The 23,900-nt window shown below is 39.6% G+C and overlaps 1 protein-coding gene across 1 annotated transcript in view; it reads left to right on the top strand.

The window, feature by feature from the left end:
* afap1l1a (actin filament associated protein 1-like 1a) overlaps positions 1-23,900 on the top strand; it is a 34,409-nt gene that overhangs the window by 7,997 nt on the left and 2,512 nt on the right. Inside the window, exons 2-16 of the mRNA XM_079249798.1 lie at positions 15,267-15,392; positions 16,312-16,395; positions 16,478-16,557; positions 16,922-17,057; positions 17,232-17,327; positions 17,429-17,643; positions 17,735-17,914; positions 18,379-18,462; positions 19,060-19,135; positions 19,801-19,920; positions 19,997-20,208; positions 21,073-21,218; positions 21,318-21,390; positions 21,893-22,007; positions 23,685-23,852. Of these exons, the coding sequence (XP_079105924.1) occupies positions 15,267-15,392; positions 16,312-16,395; positions 16,478-16,557; positions 16,922-17,057; positions 17,232-17,327; positions 17,429-17,643; positions 17,735-17,914; positions 18,379-18,462; positions 19,060-19,135; positions 19,801-19,920; positions 19,997-20,208; positions 21,073-21,218; positions 21,318-21,390; positions 21,893-22,007; positions 23,685-23,852 (1,911 nt within the window). The remainder of the gene's footprint in view (positions 1-15,266; positions 15,393-16,311; positions 16,396-16,477; positions 16,558-16,921; positions 17,058-17,231; positions 17,328-17,428; positions 17,644-17,734; positions 17,915-18,378; positions 18,463-19,059; positions 19,136-19,800; positions 19,921-19,996; positions 20,209-21,072; positions 21,219-21,317; positions 21,391-21,892; positions 22,008-23,684; positions 23,853-23,900) is intronic.

A 23,900-nucleotide genomic window follows, 5' to 3' on the forward strand; every position in this document is an offset into this window, starting at 1 on the left:
GTTGAGCATGGTTGTAGCCCTGCCCTGTAAGAAGTGGAATTCCCCTCTTTAACCCCATCAAGAACAGAGGATCACTATGATTCATATGGCTGAGATTTGTGCAGGGATTCTGTATGACTCTGTGCATGTGGGAGTGCACATGTGCATTTTATATAGGCATCGGTCATTCTCAGGACAGCTGTTTATATTGGGGTTTCCATGGAGATATGCTGCACACAACACTGCAGCAAGGGACTAAAGAGCGTATGACACTCACAAATGCTCTGTTGCAGAGGGTAGGGTGACAGTGCCTGGGGTGTGCGTGCACACCGGTACCGGCAAAACAAAGAAAATGTAAGTTTATTGGAAAAACTTGGCAGAATAAGACTTACTTAGCCTGTTTTTTATTTATAAGGTAGTTGACAGCAGCCATAACTCAGCATTTTGCACATTAATATATTGCCTGGGGAAGATAATCCTCAGGGCTCACAACAGAATATTTTCTACATTAAAAAGAAAAAAAATTCTCCAACAAAATGTTTCGAGCTTAAATGTTAAAACTTAGTTAACTTACAGTTTTTAATTCATAATAGTAATGTTTTTTGGGACAACAAAGCAATCAGGTGTATAAGAAATAATGAAGTTTGGTATAAAAATGTTCTCTTTTCCATTCAAAGCGTTTGTCCAAAAGATACTCTCAACATCTTGATATTTTACAGAAGATGTTATGAGGGGAAACAAACACATCGAACCTTTTTAAACCTCCTTGTCCAAGCATGTAGGACAATTTAACCTGACAGAAAAAAGTCTACTTGAAGGCAGAAAATCTAAAGTAACCTTTGACAAAACAAAGGAAGGAATAAAATGAATAATTAATAATTCTAATGATTTAACGTCTACTAAAACCATATATAAATCATATTAAAAAAATCACATATAAAATCATATATAAAAATCTTTTTTCCTACAGGTGTCAGCTGTACTGAAACAAATCTTGTTTTGATTCTCTAAAATGACTCATTTACATCTACTAGCCGTGGATCCACACACATGGCAGCCGCCACCATTTTTTCTGCGGTGTCACTGAATAGACAAACAACTGTGTGTGTGTGTGTGTGTGTGTGTGTGTGTGTGTGTGTGTGTGTGTGTTTGTGTTTGTGTGTGAGGTGAGAACTTTCTGAACTTTAAAACTACCAGTTTTGTTTGGTGAGTGCATTTGGGACAAGTAAAGCCTTGAAGGCACGTGGAGGAAGACAGTACATATGTGCACCTGAGGCCACTAGATGCACTCACAGACAAAAACATGTTTATATCGCAAAGACTTTTTGTCCACCGACGACCACCATCCATTCACAACTGTACATTACAATACCTTACATCCATTTTCTTAACCACTTAGTTCAATTAAGGGTCACAGGGAAGCTGGAGAGGCAGGGTACACCCTGGATAAGAACCTGGGTAGGTCACCAACACAGAGAAACAAAGTTAAACTCTGTCCTAGGGACAATTTAGGGTAGCAAAACAACCTAACATGCATATTTTTGGACACCAGCTTCCTTTGGACGTTGGTTGGAAGTCAGAATACCTGGGGAGAACCCAGACTTAAAATCTGTGCACAAACTGCTCTTTTCAAACGTCTGCCAAGGCTCGAACGAGCAACCTTTTAAGCCAGTGGGCAGCCTGATTTGTTGCTACACTAATGTCCAAATAGTAGTAAGTGAATAGTGCAAAATACAAAACATATATTATATATTTCCAGTAGTGTGGCCAGATAATGAAAAATGTATCACCTTTCCAAGGGTGCACACACAGGAGATTTAAATAATTTTATAACAATGTGAGACCTTGACCTAACTTTAACTACATCCAGTCTTTATCCGTTTTAGTTTTGCAAAGTGTATTTGTTTTTTTTTGTCTGCATTAGATCAGTAGAGATGACAGTGGTAAACACTGTAATCCCTCTTGTAAAGTTAACACTGCTTTTGGTTGTAGTTTAATACATTTACTGGGCAATTTTATGAAAGGTGCTTCTACTCAGTTCTTTTTTCATTTGTTTATCTTAATAACAGAGTTGTGTAAAACTGTGAAATTGCCCCATTCCTCAGTTAACGGGCATGACTCAACAAAACACCCCTTTCAAAAGACTACCATCCCTCGCAGGTATGCCTGCGGGTCTAACAGCTGCTTCGAAATAGTTTTTAAGAGCAACCGCTTCACAGTCCTGGAATAATGAGAGAGCACTCATTAGACAAAATAAGGACTTACTGATATGCCAAACGATCTACTTTTTACCTCTATTCTTCATATCAATCAGTTGTTTTAGCTTTCTTTCATTTTTCCCCATGTTCCTCTCAAGCTGCTATTAATGTAGAAATTAGTGATTGTGAAGTTGTGTCAACCCAGAGTTCACGTATAAGTTTATTAACAAAAGTAGAGGCCGAATCTGTTTCTAAAAAGTCATTAAACAGTGATTTAATAAGGATTGTAAAGGTTGTGTTTCATCAACATGCAGTGTTGTTAGGTGCATGTTGCACTTTATTTGGCCAAGTTTTTGGCAGTGAGCAGGAGTGTTGGTGGTGCTTTATCTGTGTGACATGACAAATTATTAGGTATGTATTTTTTAATTTGGTTAATTGTGTTGTGGTGTTTAAATAAAATTTGATAACAAGAAGACCCACAGTGTGTCTCAGATTTTTGCTGAAGAAGTGAAGTCAGTGATCCTTCATATTCTCATTAACCCATCAAGCCCCAAATGGAGACAAAGTGGCCGCTGTTTTTGTGTGTTTCCCCTGAAATGTGTGTGTGTTTGCAGGCTTGTCTGTTCAGTGTATGTCACCCTTGTCTGTGTAGCATCAGTAAAGCAGGCTTCCGCTTGCAAAATAGCATCTTTCTCAGTATGTGAATACTTTACTGTGAGTGAGACATAGCATTGTGGTGATCTCATAGGACTCGGGGCAGATATGGGATCTGAATAATACTGACTACACTGTTGGTCCTTTGTCTGGCAGCAGGCTGAGTCAAGCCCTCTGTGCCATCCCAGACCTGAATAAATCAGGGTAAAAATGAAAAATGAAAGGCATGGGGTGAGAGGGTATAGCACAGGACATGATTTCATATTGATCGGTTCTGTGGCCTTTGGCCTCTCTCCATATTGAAAAATACCCAGTTGTGACTCTCGCCACCTGGTCAGTGCTCCTGTTCTGTAATCAGAATACATCCTCCCATCTGTTCCTATTTTTTACTACTTTTTTCTTCTTTTTGGGGTCAATGAAAAGGCATCCCACAATGCATTGTGAAAAGGCAGGGGAATCCCATGCATACTAGTTGGTAACAACAACAATGCATGAAGGACATGCTTGATGATCAGCTGTTCATTTATGTAATTTTGTTCGACGTTTTCCACTATATTTTATATAATATGGAGCAACAGATTTGGCTGAGCTTATGCTCACTGCTGTCATCCTTTTGCACCGTGACATGTCAGCAAGTCCCACTGAAATGGTTATTTGCACACATGATCTTATACATCTCATAATGGCATCCTTTAAGGTACTGCCTCTACAAGCAGCATGAGAGCAAAGATTCCTTGTGTGAGAGTTTCCATTTTGCAGGAAAAATAGTCAAGTCTGTGACTGAATAATGCACAGAGTAGTAAAGTGCAGTTTTTTTTTAACAATGTGTAGGGTGAGATATATTAACATTCATTCATTTCCTTGACCGCTTAGTCCAACCGCTTAAAGGGTTGGGGAGAAGCTGGAGGTTATCCCAGCAATCATTGGGCAAGATTTGGGGTACACTCTGGACAGGTCGTCTGTTCATCACAGTCCCAGACAGTGGTGTAATAGTTCCTTCAAGAAGTGGGTATACTCTCAATTTTTTGCCCTTTTTGATTAAACAGAAAAAGTAAGACTACTCTAGTTTAATAATCCATCAGTATATTTGGTCATAGGCACATAATTTCTGCTCTTGGTTTCAGGGAGGAAGAGTTATGAAATGACTAAACCAGTACTGGCACACAGACTAGTGAAAGACAGGCTTATTGACGTATATACATATATCTTTATTATGTCTATTTTCAGGCTAAAGTTTACGCAGCTGATGGCTAACTGCACCAGTGTAGCATAGGTAACTTTAGCTGAGCTGCTGGGCGACATAGGCAGGGACGTTTGTAATTGCAAAAGCAGCATCACAGGGGGTTCAGATGTGGGTATACTCAATGCTGACTAAAAAGGAAGAGGGTATAGTCTGTTATACTTCATACTTTGGACACTAGTCCCAGACATATTGCTAGTAACACAAAATTACTTCACTGTGACATTTCTCTTATTTCCTGATTGTGTTTGGACAAAAACTTTGTCAGTCGTTCTAAGAAAAGGCTTATGATTTATATAAAAATATATTCTTTTTGCCACTCATCTGAGGACAACTTCTCCACTGTCATTGCTGCACAAGAAGCAACACTACGAGACTCAGTGTTTTACTAAACTAATAGTAATTTTTGACACCCTATAATCGATGGAAGTAAATGATAGCAAATAGAAGCAGTTAAAAATTTAGATTTTATGCAGCTCAAATGTTTTGTCTTGGTTTTTTTTTCTTTGTTTTTGGTAAGTTTTCTCCTAATTGGCAGTGTGCAGATGGAACGAAATGCCTTTCTATTTTTATGTGAATGCGTTGCTTCCTGAAAACGACCTTCTCCACTGCAGCCCTGGTAGACCCTGGTTGTTTAGGAGAGGACTGGTGAAACCACATCAAAAGTTTACAAAAATGATGTCCAACTGATGACAGGCAAACTGGTTATCCACAATATTAATGACCTAAAAGGTTTTTTTTTTTAATCACGTCATAGCATACATTGGACAATAACTTCCATGGGTCTTTTTATTTTTATGTTTTGGCCTGATCGATTTCAATCTTATCCTTTTTAAAGCAAAGTGAAAGCTGAAAAGCAAATATGATGTAGGTGAGGCTGGAAAAGAAGCACAAAGCTTTCCTAAGCTGACCTGTAACTGAGGTCAGTGATTCTTTGAGATAATTGTCTCAACTATCACTGCAGTTTTCCAAATCACTCAGCGACACTGAGGCCATGCTGTGTGTCTATGTGTGTGTGAGTGTGTGTGTGTGTGTGTGTGTGTGTGTGTGCATGCCTGAAAATCAAAAGTTTTGGTGTCTAATGACTAGCCTTCAGAATCCAGTTAAAACTTCAGACGACATGTACACAAATCTGTAATTTTGCCTCACCATTACTCATTTGAGTCATCATAACAACTCTTTTTTTTTTTTTTTTTTTTTAACTTTAGGAGAAGGTCATTAGTTTGGCCTAATTAGACAGAATGAGAATACATGTTTAAGTCAGAGATTTGTCAGACATGGTGTCTGCAGGATACTTCACAAACCCTGTTTGAGAGACACTTGTAATATTTACAGTGCACATATTGCAGTGCAATACAAGCCTTGTTCTGCCTCAGAGATTTGAACTCAGATATGAGCAGAGGGTAATTGTGCTGTGGCATGCATGCTTTTACATGCATGCTCTTGACAAATGTAAGACTATGAAATGACATGTTGTCATTTGGAATCTTTATTAGTGTCAGTTTGTAAGTCAGTGTGCCAAAACGTTCACTGCCTGCTGGTTAAAGTGAATACATAGATCAGCATAATGCGCGCTGTATCGCTGGACATCTTCCATCTCTACAGCGTGCATGGTGCGTATATACTTGCATGTATCACAGAGTGTGGGATCTTTACTGTGTTTTATGATAACCTGAAGCATCTTCCTGTCTGCAATAAAACAGTAGGAAGATCATGTTTTTTTTTCTCCTCTTCCCTTCATTTGCATTCCTTTACAACTCCTACAGACTAAGTAAGCTTTTCCACATGCTGTCCGCACTTCCTGCAACAGCTTTGTAGTCTGCATTTGGTACACTGGATTTACCATACAGTGTTTGTGCAAGATTTCCAGCCAAATAACAAACATGTCAAACTATGAGAAAGGAAATCGGACTCTCACAGAGCCAACTTGAAGTTGCTAAATAAAAGGGGAGCTCTTTTATATTGTCTTTTCTTTGAAATGCAGTTTCACAAGCAGACATGTTCAATGCTATCTAACATAGGATCTTCACAGCACAATACGAACGGGGTCACCAGAGACGTTTCAGTAAAAATGGGAATAGGTCAGCTGACAGGAAGAGGAAACAGAAGGCAGGAGATGATAGGTGATGTCATCAGCGGAAGGAGGAAGCCTAAATCTATGGGGGGCATTCAGGGCAACCCCATACAGTTGGCCAACTCATCAGCTGATACAAGAGAGCAAAAGTGTTTTGTGAAGAGGGTGGTAATAATTACTCTCTGAAGGCCATTGGCATTTAACCTATCAAAGCTAGCACGAGCATGTTATTTCTGCTTTGTTGGTGGGTATATCTGCTGCTGTCTGTATTTCTGACACATTATATGATTTTCTTAAAAACTTTTTTCATTTATGCCAGTTTTTATGTGTGCTAATAATTTTATTTTCCTGGCATTTTACTTTTAATTCTTCCATCCTTTATTGAGGAAATTACCTTTGAGGACCTCCCTGTATTTTACAGAAAGGCCAAAATCAAATCAAATCAAACTTTATTTGTATAACACTTTTCATGCAAAAGCATATCAAAGCACTGAACAACATAAAAATAAAAAGCAGTTTCACACTTAAAAAACACACAGGCACGTTACCTACACAAGCACACAACTAAACCCTTCCCCTGACCATTCATGCCAAAATAAAAACTAATAACGTCATTATTCTGTCTCTATATCTGGCTTCTATATCTTGCTCTATATATACTTATAAAGCTTTGCTTGTGGAAACCGGTCAAAAAGAATACTCTTTCTGTACCATCTCAGTTTATTAAAAAAAAATAAGAAAGATATATTAATGAAACCGTCAACATTAATTTGGTATCATGACTCCACTGTATCTTGCTTTTCACCAACTTATTTTTACTAGAACGGAGAAGCTGAAACCAAAACTGCTGAATGAAAGACCCAAAACAAAAGCTCTTCAACGTATTCTCCTTGTATTTACTTGTTTTTAAGTTTGTTTTGCTTCCTTTTTTGTAGTTTAAGTTTTAGCCCTTTTCTTTTGATGTTGTTGATTTTATGTACAATATTTGAATGAGAAGAGGTAAAGGAAGTCATTACAATAAAATAAATTAAAGTTAATGTTACAACATTACACCAATACGCAAAAAAACACAAAAAAAAAACAACAAAAAAAAAAAACAAACATTTAAATGCTCACCTGAGGTGTTTTTGACCTGTTTAGAATAGAACCTTCTTTTCATGGTGTCCACTGTCGTCATTTCATTTCATTTCCTTTCCTTTTATTTAGTAAGATCACTTAATGCTTAACTGCACTAGTCAATAGAAAAACAGTTTTTTCTTATCCTTGTTGATTGTGTGGTACTTAAAGTAGCTTGTTAGGTTTAGGCAACAAAAACATGCGTTTAGGCTTATGGAAAGGTTGTGGTTAGGGTTGGACATCTTTGCACTGGATGGAAAGTCCTCTAGTTTTCATCAGCTTTATGCTTTTCTGTATTTAAGTGAAGCATAGACTGAATATTAGAAACCCATGTATTTAACTATCAAAATTGAATACTTAGAGTTGCAGCTTATAATATTGTGCCTATACAAAAAAAGCAATTTAGTAGATCTGTTCCTTCAACAGTAAATACAAAAAAAGGAACAAAAAGACTGTAGAGTCACAGTTGGAGTCTCCAATTGATAAGTATCTTCCCAGTGAAGCAACGCTGTCTCTGTTTATGTATTGTTGTTAGATAGCAGCTTGCAAATGCCCAAACATGTTTAATGCAGTAAAAAGATTGGAGAACAATCACCCTCAGGAAATGCTTGGAATCTAGGGAGTAGAGTAGGAGGGCATTTCATCATGATAGCCCACAGGCTCGTGTAGGAAGTCATTGTTGGCACAGCTTGTGGTGTGGTTAAATAACATAAAGCACATCTGGCCATCTGGTTTACCTCACCTTTGTTTGCATGTCAGCCACACTCACCTCCCAAATCTGTACTGTGCAAAGGGTGTGATGAATCCCATAGTTACTGAACAAAGAGGCAAGACATCATCTTTGTAGAGAAATTATTCTTAATGTTTTGGACAGCCGCTGACTTAAAGTATGCATGTCGCAGGTTGGATGGTAGTATTTTGATAAGTATCTCACGGCATGAAGACAATACTCAAACGGTGCAGTCTCTTTACAGAAGAAGCTCTCCTGTGACTCACCTAACATGAGATAATATTATGCTTTCTCACCAAAAAGAAAAAAGAAATGAGTAGGTGGGCGATATTGTTAAGCTGACAAAGCGACACCCACGCTGTTTCTGGACAAGATGTTCAACCTGCAGAGCTCTTTCATGTCAGATCAGGTTCGGAAATGGTTGTATATCCAACATGTCCAAAGACAATAAGAAAGGGGAGACTTCCAAGAAAAGTCCAGCAGTTTTCATTAAATGTTGATCTCTTGTGGAGTCACAGATGGTACGGTCTTTTGAGGTTCTCACAGCAGCTTTATTTGGAAGACTTAAGGAACTCCAACTTCCATGAATGTTTTCTGTTGTAAGGTGAATTTAGTTTTGAAGAGATGATGAGATCAGCTGGACTCTGTTGTGATGTCAGGCAAAGTGATGTGGATTTTACAGCGTGGTGTGCATTGACCTCCTTCCTGCAGTCTTCATGGCTCTGGATGGGGGTCACAGCTTCACTTTTGAGGTCAGAGTTCACTTTTAGTCACAGTGAGGAGTGGTCTGTGTGGCCATAACAAGGCCCAACAGCCTGTTGCATTTGTCACAGCTAAGGGATATCTGGAAAAAGCTGGGAAACACCAAATACATCATGGAAGTTCTGGCTTTTGTATCATTGAATTGTTTTGGAAGAAGCCAAGTCTTTGTCAAAATGTGTAATTGGTCCACTGCTTAAAAATATATTTTGGCCATAAAGGCTCCAAAATTGTAAGATGCCTTGAATACACAAGCCTTGTATTCAAATCATGTGTTGGATCAGTGTTTATGGTATTTCTTTCCATTTTTTCTTCTTTTTTTTCATTATTTTTCAGAGTTTTTCAGTAACTGTTTAACTTGAGTTAGAAACAAGAATATTTTCTTTTAGGAAGTGTTTATAAATCATTTATAGTATTTTTCATTTGCCTTTAACTGTTTGTCATCTTTCCATAGTGGTTTTTCTACACCTTTTTAGCAACAAAAAGGATAAAAAAAATAAATAAATAAATAAAAAAAAAACACCCTGTGAGTATCATGGTTTGTGTCCTCCAAGGAAGCATAACTGGATCTACAAATTCAGCATCGTTTTGGCCAAAAGTTGCAATTTTTCTTAATTTTACCTTCTCTTCAATCATCCAATATTTTGCCTTTATTGGTGCAAATCACACTTTGGTTCATCTCTCAAATAATTAGATAATTAAAGCGTGAACGTAACTAATCTTACAGAAAACATAATGAGTTATCTGACAAAATAAAGAAAACATTCTTATTCAAATTCTGCAACATGTCTTGATAATTGCTTACAGCCTGCTCAATGTCTTGTGCTTGCTGTAGAGTTATGATGAACCCTTTTAGAAGGGGTTTAAATCACTGTTTTTTTTTGTTTTTTTTTAATCTCAAAATGAAAATATGATTTATTGTATAGTGATATATTGTTTTCCATTATCTGTCATTCAGTCACAATCTGATTTGGATTTGACTCAATTTAGGATCCACCAATATATATGAAACTATATAACAGGTAATTAAATGCAGTCATTTCTCTTCATATCAAAATCCAAAAAAAGCAAGTAGAATGTCATTTAACATTTTTATTCTGAACTATTTTATTTTAGGTCATTTATTTTAATTAAAAAAAAAACAAAAAAACAAAAAACAACAATTTGCTGTCATCATGAAGACAGACATGTAGTAAACAGAAATTGACCTGAAAGAGGAACTAATAATACCAACTTTTTCAAAATAAAAGTGTCTGATAAAAGGTTACTGATTTTGAACAATGTTTGCTTGCCATTCGTTTATTGACCGGATGATCAATTTTAGATCTGTGTATTGTTACACCCCTAAGTCTTAGCAAAAAAGCACGATGTCTTGAGACGTACTCCTCTAACTTGTATTTAAACTGATTTTAAAAAAGTGTGTTAAGGAATTATGCCAGAATCAAAACAACAGAATAAACTTATCTTATTCATATTCAGTCTAACATTTTGTACACCAGCCAGCCGCTTATACACAGCTTTTCTGAGAAGAAACACTATGTCTACTTCCCCGCATTGTCCTGTGCATAGTCGTGTAGAGGAGTTGTTGGTGCAGCGTTCGTGCTTGTGTGCGTTTGAGGGCAACATGTTGTGTCGTGTTTGCCTCAAGGCAACCAGTCATCCACGAGTAACACCTAAAAGTCTCAACTTGCCTCCACTCCAAAAAAAAAAAAAAAAAAAAAAAGAATTGTGAATTTCCTCATTTCTATTTCATAGTTTCAAAAATGTACAATAAATAAAGATTTTCACCTGTGTCAACTGCTTCACGGAAAGATAAAAAAACGTTGAAGTGGCTCTAATGCAGAGTAGTAGTACAGTAATCTGCTGTTTCAGGGTTCATTGGCATCTTGGGGAGGATGTGTGCAGCCAGTTAAAGGTTAATAATGTTAACTCTGAAAGAATGTGAAAGAATAAAGAATGCTGGTTAGCCATTAGTCTGCTTGTGTGTTTACACAGCAAGCCTTTCCCAGGTGCTATACAATCCCTAGGATTACACACGCACACACACACATACACACACAGAGCACCATCTCCCTTTACCCTACCCCCCAAAAAGAAAAAAAAGAGGAGGGGACATGAAGTGTTAGAGGTAGAGGTGAAGGGAGATAACAGAACAGATGGAGGAAGGGAGAGGGGAAGGGAGTGTGTATTCAGCAGACTCCAGCTAAACTCCACTACAAAGGCTTCACAGGACGGAGCACACGGGGAGGCTCTGAGTGTGGAATATATTTCCTACAGTTTCTACTTTGTGTATGAATGAAGTGGTTTCTCTCCTCTTTAATCTTGCAAAATGGTGGGACTGTCATCCACTACTGTTGAGGGTAAGTTTTGTTACTTGTAATTAACAGCCGGTACCTACAGCTGAGGTGGGTGGCAGGGTTTTAGTGGAAAGGGAAGACATCCACACTCTTGGGGATGTAAAGATGGTGATACTCTCACAGGTTTCTCTGCTTTTATCAGAGGGAAAAATCAGCTAACACTTACTTCATGGTTTAATCGTCATGCCATCTTCTTGAAATGATGTTGATTTATGAAGAAAACAAACCGTTTGCCAGCCATACTCGGAAAAACACGTTTTTAATCCTCCAAAGACTTTTGCAGCTTGCACATTCTTGTGTGATTAGTGGGATTGGGTGACAGCAGCAACATTGTGAAACAGAGCTGCTGCTGAATCACTGAAATTTATCTCTTTCGACACATTGGGAAGTTATTTGTGTGTGCATTGCATTGCTAGACAGTTAACATAACTTGAGGGAAGATTTTTTTTTGTGACTGTGAAGACTAAGGAAAAAAAACAATCGCATGCCCCTGATTGAGGTCACATTATTCCTCAGATCAGTTTGTTGGACATGTTAGCACAGGTGCTTAACACACTAGCATTATACACCTACTTTCTTTCTTTCCACCCCCTCCCTTTTTTCTCCATCCCCTGCTGAGTTAGTGCAGAAAAGTTGCAAATAGAAGCTCCTTACAAAGGCCTGAGTCTGCAGAGCCAAACAAGCGGTTCTCATTGCTTCACAAAAGTGGACGCTTACACACACAAACACACTTTGTAGAGTCTTGCACTATCAACAAGGTGAGGAATGTGGCGAATGTTTAATGACGGTTATCAAGCAAGTGTGAAGGAATAAATGTTTGAGTGTGTTAAAAGGCTTTGAATAACCTCACACATTCCCCTGTTTTTATTACTACTTTTCAATGTTTTCTCCGGAGGTTCAAGCAGTCAGAGCACCTTCATGTAGCTGCAAAGTGTGATCAATTTGGCCCCATCCAACCTGTTCTATGTAGCATGGAGATGGTCTGAAAGCATGTTTGCAGTTAGCATAAGGTGGCAGATGCAGTAATTAGTTTTATCTGTCTTTATAAGTCATCAAAGGCAGGCTTCTATAATACACCCATAAACCATTGCAGAATAGGTTTAAAGGATCAACGTTTAGATGTGTGGGAAACCATGTAAGGAGTGAGTGTTGGTTCTGAAAGCATGTCTGGCATTTAAAGGGTGGTCTTCTGCGCCTCCACTGCCAAAAAACTGCAAAGTAGTTCCTCTTTGCTTATTTTGGCACAACAATCACCCAGTTGGATAATCAACTTTTTAAAGCCAGACTAAAAAGTTAAATAGTTTTACGAGTGTTACATTCAATGTCACACCAGCATCTTTGAAAACCCTGCTTTGATTTTTTATGTTATGTTTGATTTAGTGCTGACTGGTGTAAATTTCAGTATCTCTCCACAGTGAATGAGTCATGCTGTGGAAAAGGTTTTGTCTTACGCTGGGTTAGGGGAAGCCCAATGCTACGCTAAAGCCAGAATCTAAACAGCTGGGACCTCTGGCAGAGAGACAACATCCAGCAGGCCAAGACGCCCCACTTTCATGAGCTTCCTCTTTCTCTCCATGAACTCCACTTCCTTATTTCCCCTGGGTGAATGGGATTTTAATGAGGATACATTCCAGGTTCCTGCATGAATTAATTCCTCATGCCCACTTTTCGGTGTTAACATGCTATCATGACAATGGAAGGAAACCCCTCAAGAGTAGAAAACGGTGTGTTTAAATAGACACAGGCAAACCCACGCCTGCTGTAGCTGTTGCTCCTTTTGACCGTAGTCTTGGCAGGGCATTGTGACCCACCTCAGGAAAGTATGTCAGTCTTAGAGGAGTGGATTGGCACTGAAATAAAGAGCATGTCTTAGTACCAATTAATAGATTTGTCATACAGCTTGTGAGACTGTTTACTTATCAGTGATGATGTAGAAAACATCCAAGAATCCATTATTCTGCCTGAGTGGTGGCTTAAAGGTGTTTTTATAGAGTCATAAACCAAAGTTTAACTAGTGACACATCTCACTAAATACACATCATAAGCCTTCCTGTGTGCTTTTGTGTTTTTCTTTTTATTCTCCTTACGTGCATGGGACTATGGTTGGCATGCATTTGTGTGTTTAGTGTAACAGGTCTTGTTCCCGTATGACTGCCCAGTGAACAAAGACTTTTCTGGCTCAGCTGGCTCTGTCCCGTGGCTGACCCCAGCAAGATGCACGGTTCAGCAGTTCCAAGTCGACTGGACTGTGAAAATGGAGTGATGAGGGGGAGTGAGTAGAGATGGTGGAAGGTGGGAGGTTGGGTAGGGTTATGGTTAGGGTTGCAGACAAGGGTACCAGCAGTGACTCAGGTTTCGCAGAAGATTTCAGACTTAAAGAGGAGGAAGAAATGTGTATTAGGATGCAGTGGTTCCCAGACAACAAAGGGAGACACAGAGTGGGTGACACATGTCTGTGGTTGGACGTGGAGCTGCTTGATATGATTGAAAAACAAAGATTTTTTTAATTTCTGATTTCAGATTTTAATAGATTTTTCCCCTTTCATTTAGTATTATATGCAACCTTAAACCTTTTTCCGCTGTATAACAAGGCACCATATCATTAGCTTCCATGATTGTTGCATTTTTCACTGCAGTCAAGTGCACACCAAAATACCACCCTAAAACTCTCAGAAACAATACGTATACTTGTATTTTCAACAATAAAATTTAGTTTACATAAAATATACAGTTTGATACGTACAGACTTACTTGAAACTGCTGCTCCTCTGATTTAAACCCAACACAGGCTGTCAGATTTAACATTCATTATTGGAGAGCTTGTCAGCTTCTCTATTCTATTGGAATTATGTTTCAGTGCAAATAATTGAGGACTTAATGGTGACTTTCTGTTGCTGGTGACGGGATCTGATCCATTTGGCAGCATACATGTAGAACTAATGCAGTTCTTCAGTTTCCAAGTAGTTCTAGTAGCAGTCTATTGTTACCTGATCTAAGTAGGAAATAATTGATGACAGTGGCTCTTTTGGAATGAGCTTGTCCTTGTTAGCTGCTGTATTTAGCTTAGTTTTGTGTTTCTCATAGGTGGAGGTCAGTGTTGTCCAGTTGGACGTCTGTGGTTAACTCAAATGTGAAAGGACAAGGTTTTTTATGTATCTTACAGGTGGGAGGAAAATTTTATCTTTTAAAGACAGACCTTTTGGCAAATGGCACATTTGGATTAATGAGTAAAACCGATTTAATGCCCAACCCCCGCTGGAAGTGAGGTAAAAAGGAGAAGTTCCAGCACTCACATCTGCAGCAGGTTGTGAAGCTTTTCTCACAGCGTCCAGCAGCTGGGGCTTTGAGGTTGTTTATTTGAATTTTACTCTGAAAACAGGGAGTGGACCGGTCCCACCTCTCAGATCAACACATGATGTGAATCATAGATTTCTTTAATCTTGAGTCTTCATAGTTACAGACCTTGTAGGACCCTGTAAAATCCCATCAGAGCCTGCTTGTGTTTTTATACCTCCGTGACTGAAATCTCTCAACTGTTAGATACTGATCAGGTCCCAGCGAATGAATATTTGCTTGCTGACTCACTCTGCACACTGAAAAGTGGTCCTTCAGTTATTGTTGTCAGCATCCCATATTATTCCATGTTATTAGCTATATCTGTATATCCTTTCAGAGAGCCACTGGGCAGGATCTCACATTTCTGCCAAGAGCTTTGCAGCCTTGGCACCACAGTTAATTTACTCTCTTACGATTGCAAGTGACAGCTGATTGAAGCTTGTGTTTGTGCCAATTTGTCTGTGATCCAGCAGCATTTCAGAGCTGCTTTAATCTGCTCTTGATGCAGGAAGTTCTGTGCATAGGCTTGTTATTTTTGGTAGCCTGAGATTGCCTCACTCTCTGGCATAATTGGCAATTAGCAAACGTGTTTCTTGTCACTGGAGCCTTTCGCCGCTGTTTAGTCTGGTTTGACTGGAGAGGGAGACGCTATGATGAGAAGGCTGGATGTGGGTGATAAAAATGAAAGACTGACACACTAACAGAGCAAAGCACAAAAAGCATCTTGGACACACACCTGGGGTGTGTTTAGACTTGTCAATCTGACCTTTGCCCTCTCTGCTTATAAACTGAAGCCATGCCTTTGTAACCTTTGTGTCTGTAGCCGTGGAGGTCCTGGTGAGTGAGCTGGGGGCGCTGCTGAAGATGCTGGACCAGGAGAACCTCAGCTCCTCCACCCAGGAGAAGAAGACCTCGGTGCGGAACCTCCTGCAACAGATCCAGCCATCAGGTCAGATGGGGAAAGTTAGGGCACATTATAAGTTGACATTTTATTAATGCACTAGCCTCCTGTTAAATGAGACTCACAAAAGACTTTTTACTTTTTAGAACAGGCAAAATGTCCAAAAGTTTTAAGAATTATGTAAGATGACCAAGTTATGCCTCAGTAACACAAACAGTATGGAAATAAAAGAAGGAGAATGCCAAGATTTGCAGATGTTCTATCAGCATTTTGTCGATTTTTGTGACATTTGCATAAGAGCAAAGATTTTAACTAAAAAATGGTTCTCCCTTTAAAAATGCTGTTTGTCATGTGGAGGATATGGAGAATTATCTGTGGTATGATGTTGTAGACTTGCTTCCCTGCAGTCAAGAAATGGGGATGGGTAACAGCATTCATAGTTTATTCATTTATTTACATGAGTAATCATTATCAAATCACATAAATATTAGGGGTTGGAAAATTTCATCAAAAAATCGAATATTGGGATTTTTTGCTTCACAATTTTAAAATGGATTTTTTTTTTTTTTTTTTTGTTAAAAAAATCGTTTATTTTTGTTTGTTTGTTTTTAAATGAATGAAAATAATCCAATATAAAATATTTGTCATTTTTATTGTTTTCATTGATCTTTTTACTTGTCTTCTTGGGCGTTATAGCAGTAGAATGATGGTCTGGCTATTGTGTTGTTTTTTCCTAATTGAAATCAAGAAAAAAAAAGGGGGGGCAAAAAAAAGTTTTGTACATATTTTTTTCTTTTTTTTAATCTACAAAAATCAGCAATATCAAAGAATTGTGAGAATCACAATTTGAATTGAATAAACACCCAAAAAATCGGAAGCGAATCGAATCGGGACAAAAGTATATTGTCACAGCCCTAATAAACATTTTGGTAATGTTTGTTTTCTTCCTCATGTCCTCCTGTTGCAGTGTCAGGAACAGACTACATCTACATGAACTCGTCGGTGTACAGAAATGGCACAAGCTTTGTGGAGTCTCTCTTCGACACGTTTGGTGAATATAAGCAGCACGAGTGGTGAAAATAACACACTCTTTAAGGAGATTGGCTTTAAATTCAGGCTTCTGTGTTTTACAGACTGTGAGCTTGGGGACCTAAAAGATGTGACAGATGTCCTCACAGAAGACAAGAACATAGAAAAAGACATTTTAAAGAAGGTATGTGGAAGAAGTTCAGTGAATTCTCATCGCTTGAAGTTATTTTTCCGTAAAATGTGTGTGAATGTTTCTCTTCAACATTCAGGTTCCAACTTTGCAAACGAACATTACGCAATGCCTTGTGGAGACAAGGCGATGAAAAACAAAGCGATTGTGTTTCATACACACTCTGTGGGGTTTTCCCATGTTCACATGTCATCACTCCACGCGGTGCTGGAAGAGGGAAGATTTAGGGGTCCACCCCTGTGTCTAATTTATGGGGATCATTTACAGTAGACGTTTACGTGCTGCAGTTCTTTGGCTTTGACAAACACTTGACTATAGAGAGCAGTTTGTTTATGTTTATACGCGTTCTTTTTTGCAGAGCTGTGCAGAACCCCGTGCCCCACACTCGGCTGACTTTCCTCCCCCACTGCCCACAATGCCTCCTCCTGAGGAGTATTATGAGGAGGCAGTGCCCCTCAGTCCTGGCAAGATGCCTGAGTACATAATCACACGAGGTCAGCGCACTCCCACATCATCTCAACTCGCTGACTAAACCATTGGTTTCTGAAATAATCCTCAAAGTCAGGACTTGCATGGTCTAACAGTCATGTTTTTCTGCACATACATGTAATTGCAAAGTATAACTTGTTTTAAGATCCAGATTTTTGTTTTCTGTTGCCCATCTCCAGTCCGGTCCAGCCCTCCCAACTCAATAGAAGATGGATATGAAGACACTGAAAACCACCACCCACCAACCTGCATAAACTCTCACCGCAAAAACTCCTGTGAGCCAAGAACACAAGAAAACCCCCAAATTCTACAGTGAGTACTTCCTTTGTAACATTAAATAAAGCGTTCTTCATCGTGTTTGTCGTTGCTTCCTCAGACAACGACTCCGATGCCTTGAGCAGTTCCTACGAGTCCTACGAGGAAGATGAGGAAGAGAGGAGCCCAGGTGTCCGACTCACTCATCAGTGGCCCTCAGATGAGAGCTCCATGCCTCCTGCTAGGGACTGTCGGATTTGTGCCTTTCTGCTGCGTAAGAAGCGATTCGGCCAGTGGGCCAAACAACTCACTGTCATACGGGAAAACAGACTCCAAGTGAGAAGCTTCGAAGTCTCAAAATCAGCCATTTTGTCACATCCTGTATTTTTTTCTCCATTTAACTTTCTATATGCCATCCTTTCTGCAGTGTTATAAGAGCTCCAAGGACACGTCCCCCTATGTGGACCTGTTTTTGCCCCAATGCACAGTAGTCTACGTTCCTAAAGACAGCAAGAGAAAGCACCATGAGCTGAGGTTTACCTTACCCAACGGAGATGCACTAGTGCTGGCCGTGCAAAGCAAGGAGCAGGCTCACACGTGGCTTACTGTGAGTACTTTCTTTTCAAACAAAAAAATCAGACTGCCAGCGCTCAACCATGAAAAAATAACTCGCAGTGAATTGTGGGAAATTATATATTATCAATTTGATTTGTATACTAGCAAAATTCTTTATTTATAAGATGATCTGGCTAAAGAAATTACCCTCCTTCTATGTATTTGAAACTACAAATTTCCAAAGTTACATAAAAACTATTGAAAAATTAAATCAAATTAATAAAAAAAAGTGGTAAAACCAAATACAAATTCATTACTCCATCTTATTATTATCTTATTACCTTATTATCTCTTAACTACCCTTTATTTTTATTTTTTATTTATTTTTATCTTTGTTATTGTGTTTTATGTATGTTAATTGAAATGTACGTTGCTAAAATGTTACATGTTAAACGTGTGCTGAGTTTTTTTAAAAAAAACCCTAAAAAAAAAATTTGTGGGAAATTGTCTCCACAGGTTGTTAGAGAGGTGAGCGGTCAGAGCGTGAGGCCTGAGGAACCTGCATCGCCTGGCACTTTGAGAAAAAACGAACTAGACAAAGTAAGTTTGGGAAGGATGTCCACGTCGATGCCTCCCTGTCATTTTTATTCCCAAAGATATAATCTTCCAGCTTAGGTAAGGAAAAGTCAGCTCTATGTAGCAATTGTCTTGTCACCATCAATTTTCCTGAACAATTGTTTGCCTTTGAGCTATGAGCTACGATACCTGTGTTTGCCTTGCAAAAGAAAAGAGGAGTTATGTGGTGTAATCAAGTACTGAGGCAACGATGACAGGGAGGATAGCAGTGAGTCAGTGAGAGAAGGCACATCCTCTAGAGTTTACTAATTTGTAGGAGCATGAACTGAAAAAGCCCCTGACACAGGAGCACAGAAAAAAATTAGATGATATGTCTCTTTGTGTCATGATGTCATGACTTCATGACCATGCAGAGAGAATGAGAGAATGTAGAGGTGGATATGTGTGCGAACGGCTGTCTTGATTATAGTTATTGAGCTTTTTAATAACAAACATAAAGTATAGAAATTTTCAGCTCTTCATTTGCAGACAGAAATGCAGGGGAAAGTCTTAACCTGTGTGTGTGTGTGTGTGTGTGTGTGTGTGTGTGTGTGTGTGTGTGTGTGTGCGCTTCGTCTGCAGAGGTTGTCTGCAGAGAGGAACACGTCTGATTCAGACAGTGTGGGTGTGTCAGCCGGAGAGAACAGCAGAGAGAGCGGTGAGAAAGACACACTTGCATATTAACTCAAGCTAAACTCTTCTTTTTTTTTTATAAACTCCATCTCTCGCAGTCTTAATTATGGGAAGGATCTTCCAATAATATACCAAGTCGATGACCTTCCGCTTTCATTTTTTACATTTTTTTATTTTACCTTATTGCATAACAGATACATTTCTGCTTCTTTCTGCACTGTAGTTATGTCGTCTTGCCTAGATGTAGCTTGTTTGTCAATCCAGGTCCTCGATGACCAGTTTCCTGCAGGTTTTCCAAGCGTCTGTCCAAAGCTGATTCAAATCAATGTGTATTTAGCAGACATATGGAGAGCATGTCTGAGTCTGAGTCGTGTGTTTCAGCAGGGACACTAGGAAAACCTGCAGGACACTGGGCCTAGAGGACCAGGATTAAGGATCCCTGGTCAAGATCATCTTTGGGGTGTTTTCAGATGCAGTTTTTTTTCTCACATGATCGTGATGAGATAATGCTCTTGATGGAAAGTATTACAGTTTTTAATTCAGATACTTCTAGTAAAATTTGTACGAAGCAGATGAAAGCTGGACAGGAAAGAAGAATTCTACCCTAAATTCATATATTTTAACAAATTCTTTCGGGCAGTTTAGGAGAAACATTTGTGGGGGGAAAAAAAAACTCTATTTTTGATCTAGGTAAGGTGAAACGTGGAGCTTTTGCTGCGGGACGTAAGATCACACGTATCATCAGTTTCTCCAAGAAGAAGCCCCCTCGACCAGGAGATTCCAGGTCGGCCTACATCGACCCTCGACAAGGTGAGAACCTGCTTCTCTCTCACTCTTAGTTTCCCAAACTTTGCAGACTCATCATCTCCCCGTGCTCACCCTGCAGGCCACTTGTCTGTGCTGGTAAGTCAGGTATGGCGGGAACAATGGTGTTGTGTGTGCAGAGGCTCCCTGCACTTCTACTACGACAGAGGGGACCCTCGAACCACCCTGCCATCTCTTCCTCTCCATGGCTGCGAGGTGGTCCCAGGGCTTGGACCCAAACACCCCTTTGCCTTCCGTATCCTGAGAAACAGCACAGAAGTGGCTGCTCTGGAGGTAAAATACAGTTTGTTTCCGTATTCTAAAGCAATTCTGTATGTATGTATATATGTGTATGTATGTGTATATATATGTATATATATATATATATATATATGTAGGCCCTGCGATGGACTGGTGAGCTGTCCAGGGTGTACCCTGCCTGTCGCCCAAAGCCGGCTGGGATAGGCTCCAGCTTCCCCGCGACCCTGAATTGGAATAAGCGGTTCGGAAAATGAATGAATGAATGAATGAATATATATATATGTATACGTCTGCAGGTTGTTTTTTTTAGGTTTTTTTTTTTCCTCTGTCTTTATCTTTTTCACTTTGCCTATGAGGTGTTTTCTCTTCTTTCTCTTTCTGTCTTTCTTCTGTCCACTCAGGTCCAGTCCAGCAGTACAAACTCTACAATGCAAACAATAACGCAAAATAAATATAGAAATAGAATAAAACTTCACAAAGTCAAGGGGATCATTATATCTATAAAGCTTCCCTTGGCAAAGTAAAAGCAGAACACAGCATCCAGACGATCATTCTGCTTGCCTAAATGCTGGACAATAAAACAGGACTCACTCTTACCTCTCTTTTTCATCCCCATCCTGGCCAGCAGCAGGCAGATGTTGTCATTAAAAAGCTTGAATAAATTCACTATGGAGCAATAATGAGCTAATAAGCCAGATGTTTCTCTTTAGAGTGGGCGGAAACCAAATCAAATATCAGTGATGCTTCAGAACGTTTCCTTTATTTCTTTAAGCTTGCTCCACTTCTACTCAGAAGTAACGATAATTATGCATTAACATTAAGGTTACTACGACTAAAATAATATATATATACATATGTATTTGATATCTGATTGATTATGTGTTTTTGTTTTGTCAGGCGAGCAGCTCTGAGGAGCTTGGACGTTGGCTTGGGATCCTCTTGGCAGAAATGGGCTCCGCTACAGACCCGGAGTCTCTGCATTACGACTATGTTGACGTGGACACCATTGCTAACATTCGTGATGCTGCACGACATTCCTTCCTGTAAGTTAGAGGGGGGGTTTGGGGTTGGAGATGTTTGGACAAGGTCAGAACAAGGCATTGATGTTTTGACCTTACTTTCTTTTTCCGTTCGGATCTTAGGTGGGCTACCTCTTCCAGCAGTACCTCCACGGATTCCAGAACATACGATGAGGTTCCCAGTGAGGACACGCAGGTGGGGCACACATGCTCACATCTACATGCATATTATCCAAGATTAGTGTGTAATGCCTTACTTTGATGTGAACAGATTACAGTTTACATGTGTGTGTAGCTGTCTGAAAGAAACACTCCATCTGTCACATGAAAAAAACAGACAGTGCTCTGTTACACGCCTTTTTGCAGGCCAGTAGAAGAAACATGCTTAGACAAGTGACAAGAAGGCAAGAGGTCACAGCAGTTTTACAGCCCATAAACCTCCCTCTTAACCCTGCCGGCATGCACTTCAACACATGCCTTTCACCACCTCCAGCCAAAACACAACACCCACCCCTCAGCAGTGTCTTATCAGTCAATCTGAAGATCAGTTCATATCTAAGTCTAATCAACCAATATGGCTTCTCTCTTTTTCTTTTTTTCTTCTTTTGCTTTCATCTTTCAACATCTGTAATGCGCCACCCCCCCACACCCGCCCGACCATACACACACCCACTCACTTTCTCCCTACTCCACCCAAGTCGAGGGAGAGCTGCAAGCAGCAATCTGGGAATCAAGTGAAACGACGCTCGAGTTTGTCAAGCAGCGACTCCGACAGAACCAAGCCATTAGTCTCCCTCAAGCGATCGGGCTCGAGTAAGTGCATTTAGTGGTTTTTACTTTTGTTTCACAGCAGCAGCTCAGTGCACAAGCTCTCAGGAGTGCAGGATTGGTCCTGTTTAAGGCAGAGCTAATAGCAGGGACATGACCGGCAACCCTGGCTAAACAAACAGCTCTTCACCTTCTGAGGTTTCCTTGGTTGAGGTTTCTTCTTGTACTCTGAAAGCCTTTTACAGTTAAAAGAAATGCATTAAAAGTTGATGAATGAGTCTAAATTGTCCATAGCAAGAAATAAATTGTCCCATTTATTGACTGGTAACCTGTCCAAGGTGTTCCATACCTCTCATTTTCCCTTTAACCCCATACTTCAACTGAATCTGGCCCTCTTTTATAATGATATAGAATAATATGTACAAATAACATAGAAAGATGTCATAAAATATAAGTCCATCCATCCATCCATCCATCCATCCATCCAGCCACCCATTTTAAATATAAATATGAAATGAAATAATCTTATAAAACAGGTGTAGATATTGGCAAATTGAATTACCACTACCAATCTAAAGTGATCAAAGCTTATCCAGTGTAATTCCTGAAACTTTATGCTAGAGCTCAGCTTAAAGGGGATAATGCTAATGCTAATGCTAATGTTAATGGACGGGCTGAAAAAAGCCAAACAATGCTAACTTAACTCTGGAAAACTGAAACTTAAAAGCCTCTCCCGTTTGTTGATAGATGCAGTTTTGATTAGCTTTGCAGACCTTAAAACAAGGACTGATACTGCTTTTCTCTTTTACATTATGTTTTTTTTATTGTTCTGTGCAGATAAATAAATCCACTTTCAATTGCATGAGCTCTTGCATGAAAACTGTATCCATGTCATAGAGATGGAGCACACAGTGAAGAAGAAAAAAGGCTAAACAGAACGAATCCCAGTGGAGCCTCTTCGTTACAACCATTTAATTTATTTCATAGTGTTTTGCCAGATCTATACACCTCCCTACTTTCCATCTGTGTCTCTCACTTAAAAAAAAACAATAAAAGAGAGATAAAAAGGAGATGAGTAGTGCAGATAGCCTCTGCTAATAAACTGCAATCACATCTCACATTGGAGTCATATATTCCACTGCTGTGGTGCTGTTATAGCTCAGTGCTGAGCCAATTCACTGACAGTCCTAAAATCTGAGAATCCATTGGGCTTAATATTCCCCCTTTTCCTCTCAATCATCTTCTTATTTTCCAGCCATAACCACCTCCCTTTTCTCTCATCTCGGCCTTTTATCCTGGTGGATCTGTACAGTATTCCTCATCATAGCCACAAACCTCCTCGGCGCTTCTTCACGGCGGTCATGTACAGAAACTTCAAATAGCCCGGCATTTTCCGGGGCTGAGAGCTTCAGGATGTAACCTGAGATTTATTGGACAGACACATTAGATCTGCTGTCTCGCCTCCTGACCTCTCACGCCGTACGACTGTCTGTTTGTTTTGCCTTCGTGCATCATGTTGTTCTTCCTCCCTACATTCTTCATTTGAATTATGAGCATGAGGTCAAATTAGTTTGCCGCGCTTACATGTAGAGTTGTCGTCATGTTTCTTTTTTTACAGAGGGTATAGCGGTAATTAGACAGGAAGATCTATCACGCCGAGAAGTTTCGTCTTCTTCCCACAACCTCTGCACGTCTGACCCCTCACCTTTGCTCCCCGTGCAGATGCCAACCAGTACGGAAAGTATGGGAAAACGCGAGCCGAGGAGGATGCCAAGCGTTACCTCAGAGAGAAAGAGGAGCTGGAAAGAGAGAGGGATGGGATTCGAAATGCGTTGGTGACTCTGAGACAGGAGAAGAGAGAGCTGAAGGAAGAGCTGAAGACGGCCTCTGGTGAGGAGATAAAAAGCTAAACAGAAAGCAGATGCTGCAAACTGCTGG

This window comes from Telmatherina bonti, assembly GCF_933228915.1.
Source record: "Telmatherina bonti genome assembly, chromosome: 12".
NCBI lineage: Eukaryota > Metazoa > Chordata > Actinopteri > Atheriniformes > Telmatherinidae > Telmatherina > Telmatherina bonti.